This window comes from Wyeomyia smithii, chromosome 1 (assembly GCF_029784165.1).
Source record: "Wyeomyia smithii strain HCP4-BCI-WySm-NY-G18 chromosome 1, ASM2978416v1, whole genome shotgun sequence".
In the NCBI taxonomy this organism is placed as follows: domain Eukaryota; kingdom Metazoa; phylum Arthropoda; class Insecta; order Diptera; family Culicidae; genus Wyeomyia; species Wyeomyia smithii.
In genome coordinates this window covers 140489748-140505715 of record NC_073694.1, presented here as the reverse complement: position 1 = coordinate 140505715, position 15968 = coordinate 140489748, and the positions used below count along the sequence as shown (strand labels likewise).

Genomic DNA, 15968 nt, shown 5'->3' with positions numbered 1-15968 from the left:
AATAATCTTCCAAATCGCGTAAAAATAATCCGCGTTTTTGTGAAAAAAATCACGTTTGAAAAACGCATAGAAATCACCCGCGTAAAAAATACCCCAATGTATTTAAAGACACAGCCTTCCCACTTTTCTTCACAGAAAAGTTACCGGGTCTAACTTAGCTTACAAAAACGGACATAACTTTTTGGCTCGGGAGGTTTCTTATCTAAACAATCTTTGTTCGTTGTTCTTCATGGTTTTTAAGACCGTCAAAACAGTACTTAGAACGACACGAAATTATTTCAACTATTTCTAAGACTTTTCCAACAAATTCTGTTATTCTAAATCGACTGTCAGCCGAATTAGTTTTTTTTGTCAATTGTCTTCTTCTATAGTGAAACTTGTGATATTTTTTACTCTCTAAAATAATTTCACGTCTGACAAACTGAAACCACAGTCAGACGTTCATGCAAGAGCAATATTAATCAAAAATTCCGTGTAAATTTTTAAACAACGTTAAAAAACGCATGATTTCCGTATGACAGTATCCAAGATAGGTAGCATTAGAGCCAATTCGAAAGAAAAAATAATTTATTCGCCCGTCTTCTCCTATAAATAAATAAATTACAGCTTTGGGGTGATCAGCCAGACTCATCTACAAGCCGGCTTACAGTTGTCCTGCGTAGGCTTGTTCCTGAGCGTCCAGCGAACGTTTCTTCCATCCGGCAGGGGCGTCCCAATGCACGTGCGGATGAGCAGTTAAATGGTGATGATCGATGTGGTGGTCCACGTGATGGGTATGTGGCGGCGGGTAGTGCACCACTTCGTAGTTAACTATCTTCGGTTTGGCAAACTTGAAGATGACCATCGCAGCCGACAACACCATCGAAAGTAACCCCAGCGTCATTGCCTTCCAGGTTTTGAGCGCAATCAATGCAAGCGCCATCGGAACCAACACCGTCGATTTAAACTTAATTCCGAGCAAGAAAGGAATCATGACTTTCTTTACAAAGCCACGACCTGCGGTTGAAAAAAATATTTAAAATTATTCAAAGATAAAACAATTTAAAGTTTTTATCACCTTCAGCAACATTTCCTTCAGTCAAAGGAATAACTAGTTCCTCAGCAAGACCTCCCTTAGTTAGAGAATCAGGAATATATGCTCGAGCTTCTTCGGATTGGAGAACCTCCGGCACTCCCATCTTCAACGCATGTGTAGAGAGAAAGCTATCGATCTTGTTCAACAAATGTGCAGCTTTATTGTTGCGTTGTTCATTCTTTACTTCTGGATTTTCTTCTTCATCAGTTCCTGTTCGGATGATGGTTAGTGTGTCGGTGATCTTAATCTCATCTTGATCGGACACTTTACTCAACCATGACAGGGCTTTCGACTTAACGCACTTGATATTCACATCATTCAAGCAAGTTTTGTATATATCTAAAGCAACATCGGCCGCCGATCGTGGCTGTTGTGCTGCAATAGTTCCGAGCACTGCAGCTGTCAGGATCAACACTGTAAACGAGCGCATCGCACCAAGCTGCTGATTTAGAACACAACACTAATTACTTTCTCCAGGACCCTGAGATCTGCACCGGTCGAATAGTTAAATCAATATGAATTGTTTCATATGCATTACAATGGATTTTATATCGCGCAGGGGGGCAAACAGGACCGCACTGTTACATACAACACCTTCATTCACGACTGTGGCAACTAGTTTATAATATTCCATTTTCTTGTCCCCCCAAAGAGCGCTTTTAATTCGCCTGCGTAAACAAAACGCACGACTGTTTCGATTTAATCCCCTCAAACAATTATGTACCCTATGCCAAAAGCTGCGACAGAGCCATTTATGGTTGAACATACTCTATCTTTTGTCATACCTTTCAGTTGGCTCGATTCCCGCTCGGCGCTGCTGATAAGCGGGGAAATCACTCGGCGGAAGCTACGTGAAGCGCATGACAGATTTTGATTGGAAACAAATTTCTCTCTCGGTGCTGGCCGAAATGCATACACGTACGGATAGTTGCTACAAAAAAATATACTGCAATCAATTTAATTTCTTTGCCATGTTTAGATAAAAGTGAGTACAGAAAGTGAGAGTTATCGCAGCCTGCAACATCGCATTTGCTTTTTCATGAATTAATGATCCAGCATTGTGTCTGGTTTTAGTTTAAACAATAACCACATAAATATTGAACTCATAATTTTTCCTTGATCTACAAAAAAGGTCTGTTAGATTTCAAAATGAACAAACATGAATAGCACTGATCAACACAGGTGTGGTCCTAAAGGTTAACTGGAAAAAATGAAAGATTATAGCTTTTTAACAATTCCTGTGAATGTCGATGCCCCTAGTCACCAACATCTTGTCAGAGACTTAAACGAGTTTTCTCGTAAATAGGGTTGTCACCTGATAGGGACATCTATCCCGGAGATTTTCAAAGTATCGGGAGGAGAGGGGGGTGTATGGTGCATTGACATGCTTGTTGTGATTTTTTTCCACCACATGATCTACACTATTTATTTACTTTATTTATTTTAGCAATTCTTAACAGCCGATGGAATTCGGTGATTTTGGTGACAATGTCAGTAAAATATTTCAATGAAATTGGGTTGTTTAGCTATTCACGGATTTCTGATTTTTATATAACAGCTAAAATGTAATTTTCTGGGCAAAACGTGTTTTTTATAAATGTTATATCATTGTACTTCGATTTTAAAATGAATAAATAAAATCGTTCTAAATCGCTACAATGACAGTTGGTACATGGACGAACTGTCATTGTAGCGATTTCGAGTGAATCTCGAGCAATTTTAATTCGTGATTTAGAAATTGAAAGACAACGATGAAAAATTTTTGAAAATCACGTTTTGCTTACATGCGTAGTTTTGCTTAGAAATGCAGCTCTTTCAGATGATATTAAAAACTGATATAGCTGAACAACCCAATTAGTAAATGATAAAGATTTGCTGTAAATTCGACAGCCTTAAAATCTCTTTTAGAGAAATTTTCAAATTTAATGCCGAAATTACCTCGCTGATTTTCTGAGTTTTCCGGTAATGCGTAGAACTTGAAAATAAATTGTTCAATTTATGACTTATGTCGTTTCCAGAGTGAGTTGAAAATAATTTCGCTGGCTCAGAGAAAATTCTCTTTCACCCAGAGACCCGGAAATTACCTCGCAGACCCGGAGAAAACTCGCGTTCACTCGGAAACCCAGAGATCACCTCCCAAACCCGGAGACTTCGGGTGAAACCCGGAGAGGTGGCAACCCTACTCGTAAACATAACGTTGAAGCGACAAATCTGGCTAACAATCACTATGAAGCACTTTGATGTCAGTTGACGCGTTTTGAAAATGAATAGAAGCCCCAAATTTCATAGTAATGATTAGAAATCTATTATATTTCTATAGTAACTGTTCTGAGCCTCAGGGCAGCTTTTTTTTGCTTTTGTCGACCAATACCTAAATACTCCGAAATTCAAACAAACATTGTTTAACATTTTTCCATCCAAGACTTTTTAACAAAACTTTTTAAACCTTTTTGTTTTTTCGAGAAAATAAAAAAAATTCAATTTCTCATTAAAAAAAGTATAATCGAAACATTTTAATATACATTGCAAATACTTTTGAACAGGCGTCACCAGTTCCCTCAAATTCCTTCTCAGACTGTTTTTCTGTGCAACCAAAGGTTTCTGAGATACAATGTTTAGAATAAAGCCAAACTGCATATGCTTTTCAGAAAATTACTCTTGAGCCCACCCCACCGCCGGAAAATACGCGGTTTGCTAAGCCAAATACATGTACAAAGTACTACTTAAATCAAGGTTGGTCGAAGATGGTCCTAGAAATCTATTCATTGCCACAGTTGGTTCAATCAAATAAATAAATAGATAGATATATAGATAACTTTTTGCGTTAAGAAGGAACCCTACTCTGGAAGATCAAAAATACTAAATTTTCGTGATTTTATTTCGGATAGTTTAGAGTAAAGTGAAGTGTTCTCGTATTTTGGCTGTTGGTTAAAGTATATTTGAAGATGTATTGAGCATGTTGTGGATGCAAATAAGGTTAACAGGGGTACTGCGCAGAAAGTGATGGGTGATATCACAAGAATAATTCGAAAATTCATCCAACCAGCTGACGAATAATTTTGATGTATTTTTCCGTTTAAAATTAAGGTTGCCATTTCCATGGTTTTCCACACGGCAAAACTAGTAAATACAATGACAATAAGATAATAAGATAGTGGGACTAGGACATTGACCGGCGAAGTCATAACAAGCGTTGTAGTGAAAATCGGGATCGGAAGCTGCATTCGAATGTGAATGAGAACGATTAGGGTAAACTCAAAGCTGTTACAGATATGCAACTTCGAACAAAACTCTGCTGCAAATCCTAGCCCACGCTTTCGCATTCATTTCTTGCTGTTCTATCCTACATTGGTTACAGCGCATCGTTCAAACAGTTCACTCCAATAATTTGAACATGCATAAAAATCTATTCTTTTTTTCGATGACCGGACAAAAAGGTGATGTTAAATCTATCAAAATCAAGTTAAGACAGGACCGCGTTCAAGAGATTTTTAAGCAGAAATTCAGTAACAATTCACAATCAACATTGATAGAAAAAATTAAACTAAAAATCTTTCAACCTTTCAAACATTGCTTAACAAATTTTCGTAGATCGTACACAGCGCGACTGTTGAAACCGTTCTAACCAGTTAGTAGAATTACTTTTATATTTTGGTTAGAGTTGGAAACCGCGTTTCTCGACTAACGACAATAAATTTTTCTTCGTACCGTTTACCTAATATTGCGAGTAATGCATATCAGACGCGCTATACACAATACTGCTTGCGACATTAGGTACAATGTAAACAAACGATTGTCGTTCGTCAAGATATTCGATGTTCAGCTCGGGCTACAATGAAATTCATTTAAAAAAAATATGTACAGAAAAATCTTGCACGTATGCGGGTGGTTTCGATTATCATGAAAAAGCACTCTCGCTATACCAGTACCGGAGAAAACAAAGAATTCTCTCGACGAAAGAGCGGCGAATGGTCGCACAGTTTTTTTGCTTTTTGGTTTTGTATGAGGACAAAAGAGACCGAAATAATTCTTCACCACGAGCAAGTATGAGTGGTATAAGTGCAATAAAATTTTGAGTGTAAAATGCGTTCTCTCCATTGCTGAATGTCGATACTTAAAATAAAGAGATTTTGTCTCGTTTTTGGTTCGTCAGTTAAACAGATGTGCTGTTTGGGATAGCTGTGAGGATGGCTTTAGAAAGCTTCCTATACAAAAGTTCAATATGGCTACTGCACTGGTCGAGGTGGTGTCCCAGCAAATTTAAATTCGCTTTTGCCGATAAAATTCACAGAAAGCTCTAGAAAGGTTCAAGGTACAATACGCATAGATTCCGTAGGATTCCTTACATTGGAATCGTGAGCGTACTCGATGAGGCATCCTCAAGCATGCCCTGTATATGGAACTAGGATTCTTAAATGAGAACCTTGTAGTGAGAAACCATCGAATTCTGTAGGATTCCACATTGGAATCCGAAGAATTAGCATAACACAATTCTCATTGAAGAATCCTAGTCCCACATACAAGGCATTCCTGAGGATTCTTTCCGATCCTGATTTTCACTACAACGCTTGTTATGACTTCGACCGTCGATATCTATGCGAATCGTATGTATTCGTCCGGATACATATGAATTAATTTTACCCGGGACGTCAACCGGACGAACACACAGGTTTCACATAGATTCCCTAGGATTCCTCACATTGGAATCGTGGGCATCCACAGAAAATAATTTTGAAGGAATAATCCTCAGGAATGCCCTGTCTATGAGTCTACGATTCTTGAATGTGTATCGTGTTATGATAATTCTTCGAATACAAAATCTTTCACTTCAACCATTGCGTGTTCGACGAGGTACCACTTTCAAATTAGCATTAGCGGTGCCCCGAAAGAATTCTCCCTCTGCTGGAAATCCGGTTTTCCTGGAATTTGTTCCAAAACAGAGAAATTTTATGATTATTTAAAAACAATCTCACAATGATTGGCTCAAAGTCATTAAAATTACTTCCACAGGCCGTTTGTATGGTTTTGGGTATTTTGGTTTTATGCACTCGAAATGATCCTTCCGGGACAAACTCCACTGAGGCTTCTGGTGAAAACAATTAAATAAAACGAGGTCAGATACCACATATAGCTAATATAGGTATTTTCGGAACCGGGATGACGTCCAAAGACCGAAAAATTACCCCTGACGTCAATTTGAACTCCAAGATGGCGACTTCCGGTTAGTATAAACAACCTAAAATGGTCGAATACCACGCACTGTGGAAATTTTCGGAATCGGGTTTATGCCCAGAGACCGGAAAACGAGTCCAGATGCCATGTTGGATTCCAAAATGGAATCTTCCAGTTTCTGGAAAACGAGGGGCCGTCCACATTTCACGTGGACAACTTAGAAAGGGGGAAGGGGGAGGGGGTAATGATAATATCCACAAATCCATAATATCCACAATCTGTCGAAAAAATATTCTACATTTATTCTGGTTATGAATTCGTTGATTTGAGATAAATTTGGTATCATTTCTTTTGTGGCCTCTTTGTGCTTTTGAGAAGGTTTTTTAGATATGTTGAGAATCTTTCGAAAATTTCGAATGAAATAAGCTACAATCTTTCTATTCTCTAGTTGACAGAGGTATTATAAAGGTTCTTTTTCTGAGGATGATTCGAATATATTTTTCATAAACTTTGTTCTAACTCTTTGAGGCACTTCCAACTAAGTTGTGAGCGAAATTTTAACTCAGTTTTGTTTTTAGTCTGATCCATCTATGGCACCACTTTTAGTCAAACTTGAAACAATTTTGTGTTTTGCCTTTTTCTATCGTCGCTTCTGCGTTTTTCAACAATTGTGCTGAATTTTAATCACTTGTGTTTTGGCCTTTTGCTCTAGCTTAAATTTCTTTAATAATATAAACCAAATTTAAAATAGTTTAACTTTTTTTAATTCCATTATCGTTCTCAAGCATTTTTAGTTGATTCGGAATGCAGACCTCGTTCACTTTTAGCAACACGCCCGAATCTTATGTGTTGCCAAAAACCGAACTTTTTTTTCATTATTTATTTTCTCTTTACAATTGACTTATGCAACCTAGGCGCTAGATAATGCCACCTTTTGGATTCCAAGTCGTTAAAGGTGTCGCTTGATGAGTGTTGGAAATAATCTGGGAGTGGCCGGAATTCAACCGGGACAGGTCCGTATGTGGCCTATGACGAAATACACACTTGATATGACTACTCGAGTAATAACACCGTGCTACAGTGATTTAGAAGTTCTGAAGTGACCTATTGTTATAGCTTTTGTTGAGTGTAACATTCGCTCATACTAGGAATTTTCCATACACCTGATGTTATGGTCAAAATGCCGTTTTCTGGACCTCAGTGATTATAATTTTTTAACTCGGCTATTTTTTAACCGATTTTAAATGTTTTGGAAAGGAGAAAAATGAAGCTTTTGAAATATACACAGGTTTGTACTAGTTTCATGAAAAAATACTGTGTTATTTGAGTTTAAATCTATTTTCTTTTTTACTTTTTCACGCAATTTTTCAATTTAACTTGAAATTTGCCCCTTATTTTTGTAAGAAAAACACTACAAATCTACTGGCGTTTGAAGGTATATTCAAAAACGAAGAAAATAGGGGTGATTTTGTTAAATTAGGTTGATATTCGGCTGAGTTATATATTTTTTTAAAGAAAAACTGAATTTTCAGTTTCTATCGCACAATTATTTCGCGGTGCTACTAAAGGATAATAAAGGATTAAAATGCAAGAGCTTTTAATGTGAACTAGTGTGGGTAGAAACACAGGAGTGTAGAGGTGCGAGTGTTACTTGCATCCATACTTGAAGTTTTTCAAATGCCCCTAAAATTTGAAATTATGGTCAAAACCTCGTGTTTTGGACCTTAGCTCACATTTTTAACAAAGCTACGTAATTATCTAGAGGGAAGTCTGACTTTATGGCGAAATGATACGATGGGGAAGGGGGGTGTCAAAAAAAACCTAAAATGCTATGTTATTTATGAATGTTCCTTTATTAAGAATAATTAGAAAGCAGTTGCACTCTGAACCAATCAAATATTGCCGAGAAAATGACATACAGTCCCATACCTGTGGAGGCACTGTAGTTCTTGTATCTTTTTCCCCTCATTGTCAGTTTGTTCTGTTTTTGTTTTAAGAATTAAATTTGAAATAAAAAGATAAGTTTCAAGGTTTGTCATGTATCTGATCTCAGTCTCTGCTTATATGGAAGAAAAAAATTTCATTAATCTAGAAAAGTTTTTCTTCACTGTCCGAAAGTGCGCCAGGACTGTCCGAAACTACCCCACACACGGGGCACATTCGGACAAAAAAGCAATTTTGAAAAATTCAAATAAACCAATCAAAATCGCATCAACGCACACTGCTAACACGCTTATATGATACTCCGATGTCCAAGTAACAGGCAGAATGAATTCAGGTTTTTTTCTAAGTTAACAAAAAAAATAATAAAAATTAAGATAGAAAAAGTGTCCGAAACTGCCCCCCTCTCCATTAGATCAGTGTTTGTTGCTGGAGAACAAAAAAGCGTATTTCCATAACAAACTAAAATTTTTCAAAGTTATTATTGAAATATCTAGAAAACAGATGCTCATAGAAAGTTAATTACTAAGAGCTTTATGTTTTAAAAATGCTATTAGAATCACACTGCATTAATTTTTCATTCAAATCAAAGAAATTCATTCATATATAAATGGTCGATTTTTTTTTTTTGCGTGTTTCAAGATCATTTGGCGTGGTTATGCTCTAGTTGATCCACTCAACTGTTCTTGATGCCGCCTAATTGAGAAATTATACAAACAGAAAAACAGTGGAAATCACTTAATAGTTTTTCCAACAGTCGGAAGGTAATATGGCAATGTACTTGTTTCATATGTTTTTTATCTTCTTTTCCTTCCGATTTGAGTCTTTCGAAAAATAAAAAATAAACTAGAAAATTCTAAAGGTGCTGAAAACGTAGGGTACCGGGGGTATTTTGGACCACTTTAGGAAGTGGTTTAACAATTCATTAAAGAAACACGATCATCATCGATCTTCTTAGTGTAGGAAAAATGGATTTGAGGTGGATGTGCTTCTGCCGTGGAATTTTTGCAATGTTAGGCTTTTGAAAATATCGTTTATACGTTATGAATTGAGAAAAATTGCCTGTAAATCAATACAAGCTGCTTCTCCGGTCAGCCCGAAACGGCCGAATCGACCGACTAGTAAACAAAGAGCAATCAAAGCTTGGCTAGATAGCATAGTCAAAACATGTTCGCTCTGGTTAAAAACGTGCGTGTTTTGACCATGATTCAAATATCTATTTTAACAATTTTTTTCACTTGCAGAAGTACCAAACTGTTTCTAAAGTATTTTATTGATGTTATTCCAACATTAAATTGCCTCAAATTGCCACAAATTTGTAACAATAGTTTTTAAAAAGTGACTGACAAATTACTTGCTTTTGATTTTATATCGACTCTTACATAATTTTAAACATATGGGAACTAATTTAAGAATTGATGTTTGCTCGAGTTGCTATTTACGTGCTGATTATGTATTTTTGTTTATATCTATATCTAAATATGAATATGTTGAATGATTTAGGATAACACTGAAGTGTCACCATATATCTTACAAAAATACATAAGCTCAAGTCAACAAACTAGACTGAATATGGATGTAACAAGACCCGGTTTAGTGAAATCACATCTATTTTACGTTTTCCGGCGATTTTTTTTTTCAAAAAAACAAACCAATTACTACTTTCTTCCTATCCAGAACTAGAGCCAAGGTGGCTCATGCTCTCATTATCTTAGCGTATAGGGCTTATTAGACCAGCATCTCACCTCGAAGCTAGCAGAGATGCTTCATCCGTTTTATTACATAATCTCAAAATATACGCAATTCACGTTGCATGCTTTTTTCGGTATTCGAACTGCAACATGGATTATGTTAAGTATTTACGTCCAAAAAAGGTTATCTAATGCGATCACCTACTAACCAATGCTGGCCATCTGGTGAGGTAAACTGAACCTTTCCTGAATTCTTGATGCGGCTCAGCCGCAAATATCACATACTCGAGCACAGTTAACTGTCAACAAAACCAGCCGAAACGCAAGCGTAGTCTGATGAACCGGATACTCACGATTTTAATTGCGCATGCATGCATATTGATCGTATGTCCGTTACGATAATTTTTGCCAGTAACGTTGTTTTAAAAGCCACTCAATAAGATTTACAATCACATTTCCGGACATGCGACGCTTCACACTAGCACAAGAAACTAGTTGGTATTGACGTCCAAAATCTATCCCATTCGCCTCCGCCATAGAGGCATACAATATGCAACAATTGTGTAAGTGAACCGAAACTGAATTCACCGCATCGTCAAAAAAAATGTCTCATTCACAAACATGCTTCCGCTGTCTGGCGATCCACCCACATTTGCCTAAACCCCCGTAGTCATCGGTAAAAAATTGCCGTGTCGAATGGAGGGGTCACTCAAAGCTAAATGCGATCACATTGTCATCCGTGATGCATATTAGCTTTCGTCAGCAAATAAATTAGTTTCCGATGATGATATCGCTCTTGACACTTTTGGGGTGATTTGTATAAATCACTGTCGCATAAAGACGCAGCTGTCTCACGTAGAATTGCGTCGAAAAGTGAAAGCTATTTCCGTTACTGTTTACTTTTGTGCAGCGCTTACCGAGAAATAACTAGTGTTTAGCTTGTAACTTCAATCTTACAATGTTAACCTGTTTTCTATTACAAAGGTGAAAGCAGCGATAAAGAGAAATATTTTGGAAAATGAATTTCACAATCCATTAAAATAATATGCCAATGCTAGTTACTAAGGTCTGTGCCTCTCCTACCTAATCAAAACATCATTAACCTCAAAAACGGACAAATAAGGGTACCTGGGATAATAGGCACCGTTGAGGCAAAATGCACCTTCTCCGATTTACAAAGGGGGAACATTTTATAAAACAAAATAGTAATTCTATCACTTGAATCTATGTTTTCTATAGTCACCTTGTCAATTTGACAGCACTGCAATATCAAAAAATGTAAATAAATACAAAGAGGAAGTCATTTCGATGGTCATAGGGCGTTGAACAGTCACGATCGGTGCTAGAGGCAATCAAAAACGAAACCATGCCGCTCGAGTGTATGGAGTTAAAAAAATAGTAGGAGGGTGGTATCCAAGACACGACCGCATAGTTGACGTAGGACTACAATAATTTTATATTTTAATTTTAAAGCTATGTTTGATTTGAGCACATTTTACTTTTGTAGTTTGCTTGATTGATTTATTTTAACCAATTTAAACTCAACATCTTCCAAAAGGGAGGTATTTTGGTTCGGGTGGTAATATCAAGTATCCAGGTCGTCAGCCCGAATTCATCAAGCGACACCTTAAACGACTTGGAACTAAAACTAGTTCATTGGTGGCCATTTCTACTGTTAAGGTTGTCTTTGACCACTTTAAAAGTCAAAAAAGTCATGAAAAAAGAACCGTTCATTTTTGGCATGGTTCGATTTTGGCAACAGAAAATATTCTGGCGTGTTGCCAAAATCGAACGGGGTCTGTATTTTGATTATTTCTTTGTACCACTCTACCTTAGAAGAAAAAATATTCTCTTTAACATTCACAATGGTCCAGGAACCAAATTTAGGGGAAAATTTGGGTCTAGAGCTATATAGCAATGTTTTAGAGAAAATCTTTTTTTTTTACAAAGTTACTTAAAATATTTGAGCTATAAAATTGTAGAACAAGGTTTTCTATCTACAAAAATAAAAAAGTTAGATACTTGATAGCATTGAAAATTTTGGTGAAATGTAACAACTTTTTTGAAGAAAGTTTTTCTCTAAAATATTGCTATAGAGCTCTAGACCCAAGTTTCCCCCTAAATTTAGTTTCCAGACTATTGATGAATACCTTTCATTCTAATACAGCGAATTTTCTTTAATACGCGAAAAGGCAACCTTCCATAAAATATTTAATTGAGTACGATTTAGTAGAAATCACACTTCTTCCTTCTATATCTATTTGTGGAAAAAATATAGATAATGAATGACAGTTTTAGTAGAAAATGTATATTCACAGAAAATTTGAAATTGACATAGAACTTTATGAATATGTTAACATTCAATTCAGGTCAATGTAAACATTTTATCAGTATTAAGAATCAATCAGAAAAAATTTGATTAGTTTCAAGATACCAAAGAACAACGAAGATATCATATTTGAAGGTCATATGTCTGTTATTTTCGAAAATAAACTGGGCAAGAGTGATGCACAACATTAGCCACGGCAATTAATGTTTGCATAGCGTTGTTCAATTACAAGTAAGGTTATGGAAAGTAATATTTTCTTGTAAATGCAAATTCAAAATAAAAATTTTAATTGAAAAACACAAATACTAATGTCGGAACTTTAATATCAAGATGAAATGAATTTGGTTTTCCTCTATACCGCCACCGCAGGATGCAACTAATATTGTCATATTGGACTAAATTCATTTAGCTAGTAAAATTTAATCATCAGTACAGCTCGTTTAACTAACTATTCAAAGATATGTATGGAGCATTTTTGTTTTCTATTGTCTTTCAAATACCATATTCAGTTATTTAAATAAATCTGAAAAAAAGCAGAATGTAGAGTTCAAAAATAAACAACGCATTTTGTTGTCCCCGGCGGCGCAGCGTATTCTGCGGTACCCGAAAAATCAAATTGAATTCTGATCTTTGCTGCTATACGAAACAAGAAGAAGGAGAAGAAGACAATTCAAACGGCAATTCGATTGTGTTCCACGCCCCACCGTGCGTCAACAGCGGCAATGTAGTTTTCACTTGGCTTGGCTGCACACAAATCAATATCGAATTTTTCTGCACTGATAGACGACAAATGACCAGCGCTCTATTCATACAATGCTCGGTGCAGTACTGTTGCCTGTGCCAGCATTTGTTCCGTCAAGACATCAGTTTTATTAACATTAACATATTTATTAACAGCAGAACGTCATACTGTCTAATAGTGGAGGTGGTTACGAACTTTCCGAGAAAGCTTCACCTTCAAGACATCAAAATAGTCTAGGCTCATGGAAACTAACATTAGTTGACCTATTGGGACGGAGAGATTCTGTCAAAAAATTTTTTGCCACTGCTATACAGGATATCACAGCATGCAGTTGGTGTCTATTCATGAAGTTTGTGCTAGGCGTGCTCGCATATGATTAGTACATTGTTGGTGAAAATTTGACCTTGAAACTTTTATTCAATTTTCACTGTTTAACAATGAAGTGATAATGAAAATTGAAGAATCACAAAATTGTCCATCATCTTATCAATCCAACGACATATTGATTATTGTGATCCATCATGTGGTTACATCAGTATAACCGTTTGAAATCTTTCATTCCGGCGTTACATCTTGGTTTTAGTTTTCGCGGAATGTATCACGATATAGTGCGGTTAGACGTAGTCCTACGTCAAAAACCATATTGCCATTATTTATAAGATCATAAAATGAGCCGTACTACCCCAATATTGTAATACATTCTGCCCTTTTCGAAGGGGTGCATTATACCTCATTTGCATGATGCTTCTTACCTTTTTGTTGCGGTTTATTATAATGCAACGTGAAACTGCCAATTATAGTGTCACGTTAGTAAAGGCCATCAGCTCTGTCCCTCTGCCATCTGGCTGCCAACACGAAATTATAGATTCATTTTACCAAGTCTTATTATACAGTGAATGTCATTACATTACACCACGACACCTATAGAATGACAAAATTTGAAAAAAAGGGCGGACACCTTTACAACATGAGTATAAAATAAATATTGCGGTGCGATGTAATTTTATTCCAGTTCAAATGCGGAATGTACTCCACGATGCATTTTTGACGTTGGACTGGAAGTTAAGCGCCTGAATTTGAAAACTTAATAATTCAACCATAGAAAAAGTGTTTGGGTGCTTATATATCATGTCTAATCAGATTAACCAGGTCATGCATCAACCGATTATAAATTCTTGTACGGTTGAGATTTTGTATTAAAAACAACCAATTGATTGAGATACACTATTGAAAAATTGGTGATTAACCTGGATTGTCTAAATAATTCCGAGCAACCAATCACTCACTTTCTCCCCAGCACAGCCGACACTGAAATTTACAACCGACACTATTTTGTAAACTATTTGTTACTTTTGTTGTTTTACTCTAGCGAGCAGGCCATGCCTAAGAGAAATTCAACCCTAGGAGTCACGTTTAAACCTCCAGCTTGCAGACTTCATTGTAAAATCAATTCATCATTGTAGAACCGATTACTGCAACGAGAGGACGGTTGACTCTTACTAAAAATGGCTCAACCCACAGCCTGCAGAGCAACCGCTGATTTTAGCACAGCAAGGCTGAGCAGATGATTCATTCGGTCGCAGCTGTGGAATGCAGACGGACCGACCGGTGGACTGCGCAGCATTGCTGAACATGTAATTAATTTTACCCAAATAGCTGTGAGTATGCCAGTAATATGTGTCAATGACCGTTATGTCTTGTTTGTTTGCATATTTAGGGGGTACGGAGGACAAAAAAATAGCTAGAATCATTTTGTGTCAATGGTAAATGGCAACCTAAATGATGCTTTTGTGAGAAATTCTAAGGAATTTCAAAATGAAGAAATTAGCATTTTTTTCTATTACTCACCAAAACGTTGACAGCGATAACAACTACGCAAAAAGCGGATAGTTGAGTTCTTACTTCTTTTTTGGCGTTATTGAAATTAACATAATTTTTCAAAATACATGAAGTTATATGCTGGGCTGTAGCTAACCTAGCATGGTTACCTAGTTTTATTAATTTAATGTAAAACAATTTCTAATCTGAGAGTTTCCGCTTTAATCGTTCTGGTCTCCAATTTCAAACAGTTTTATTTAGTTTGCTGTTTGCTGGAAAAGGTAAATCAAACCGACTTTACTAAATTAAATGTTTTACTTGGCAGTAAAACTACGAACAAAAGTTTTTCTGATTCGAATATGTACGAAGTGGAGGCACAGAGGAATTTGGTGAATACTCTATTTCTCAAAGAGTTGAAACTATGATTTAGAAGTCACCGTTTATGCAGGGTGGTGCTGTTCATCAAGCCTCGATACTGCGGAACTTAGTCGTGGGTTCGTGTCTTAGTCGATTCAGGTCATTTGATTGTCAAACGACTTTAACATGGGTTTATTCTCAGGCTCCTCACCCTTCATTCGCGCTGAACTCTACAATACCCTTCATGTAGGGTTTGCAATATTCCCGGGAATCGATTTCCCGGGAAACGGGAATAAACGGGAATTTTTAGCGAAATGAGATTTTCAATGAAGTTGATCAGTGAAAAGTAAAACATTGTTTAAATTTCAATCTCAATTCGCATGAAAAACAAATGGAATAAAAAACATATTCAAGTTAACATCAAAAATTCGTGATCGATTTTTGTAGCATATTTTTGCAGAAGAGGAAAATTAAAGGGCTTCATGTCGTCAAACAATCGCTTCAGATCCGCTGACAATTTTCCGTTAAGCTCAAAAATTTTATTTCCTTCTGTGAAACTTTGCTCAAGTTTGCTGAATCATCGCTGATGTTCGATTTCTAGAATACTTTCAAATCACCGATTACAGCTTTTGCTACACCTAATTGAAAACGGGTGTCCAATTCTTTCAGTTTGTTGAAGAGAAAACTAAGTGTTAGGCAGGCATTGGACGCGGAAAATATTTGCTATATTCGGTACGGACTTTTTTAGCAAAATATTTTACACTACAGTAAATATTTACTGTTTACTTGAGCGGTGGCAAACCTTTTCGCTATTTGTTTTTCTCATTTAAATATATTTGCTAT

General features: G+C 36.4%; 1 protein-coding gene across 1 annotated transcript; it reads right to left on the bottom strand.

The window, feature by feature from the left end:
• Positions 1-549: 549 nt before the first annotated feature.
• LOC129733979 (uncharacterized) lies at positions 550-1647 on the bottom strand. The gene is made up of 2 exons (XM_055695636.1): positions 1058-1647; positions 550-996 (listed from the first exon to the last, which is right to left on the bottom strand). Exons 1-2 carry the CDS (start codon positions 1503-1505, stop codon positions 644-646), a joined length of 801 nt encoding a protein of 266 aa, XP_055551611.1. The 5' UTR covers positions 1506-1647; the 3' UTR covers positions 550-643.
• Positions 1648-15968: the final 14321 nt, after the last annotated feature.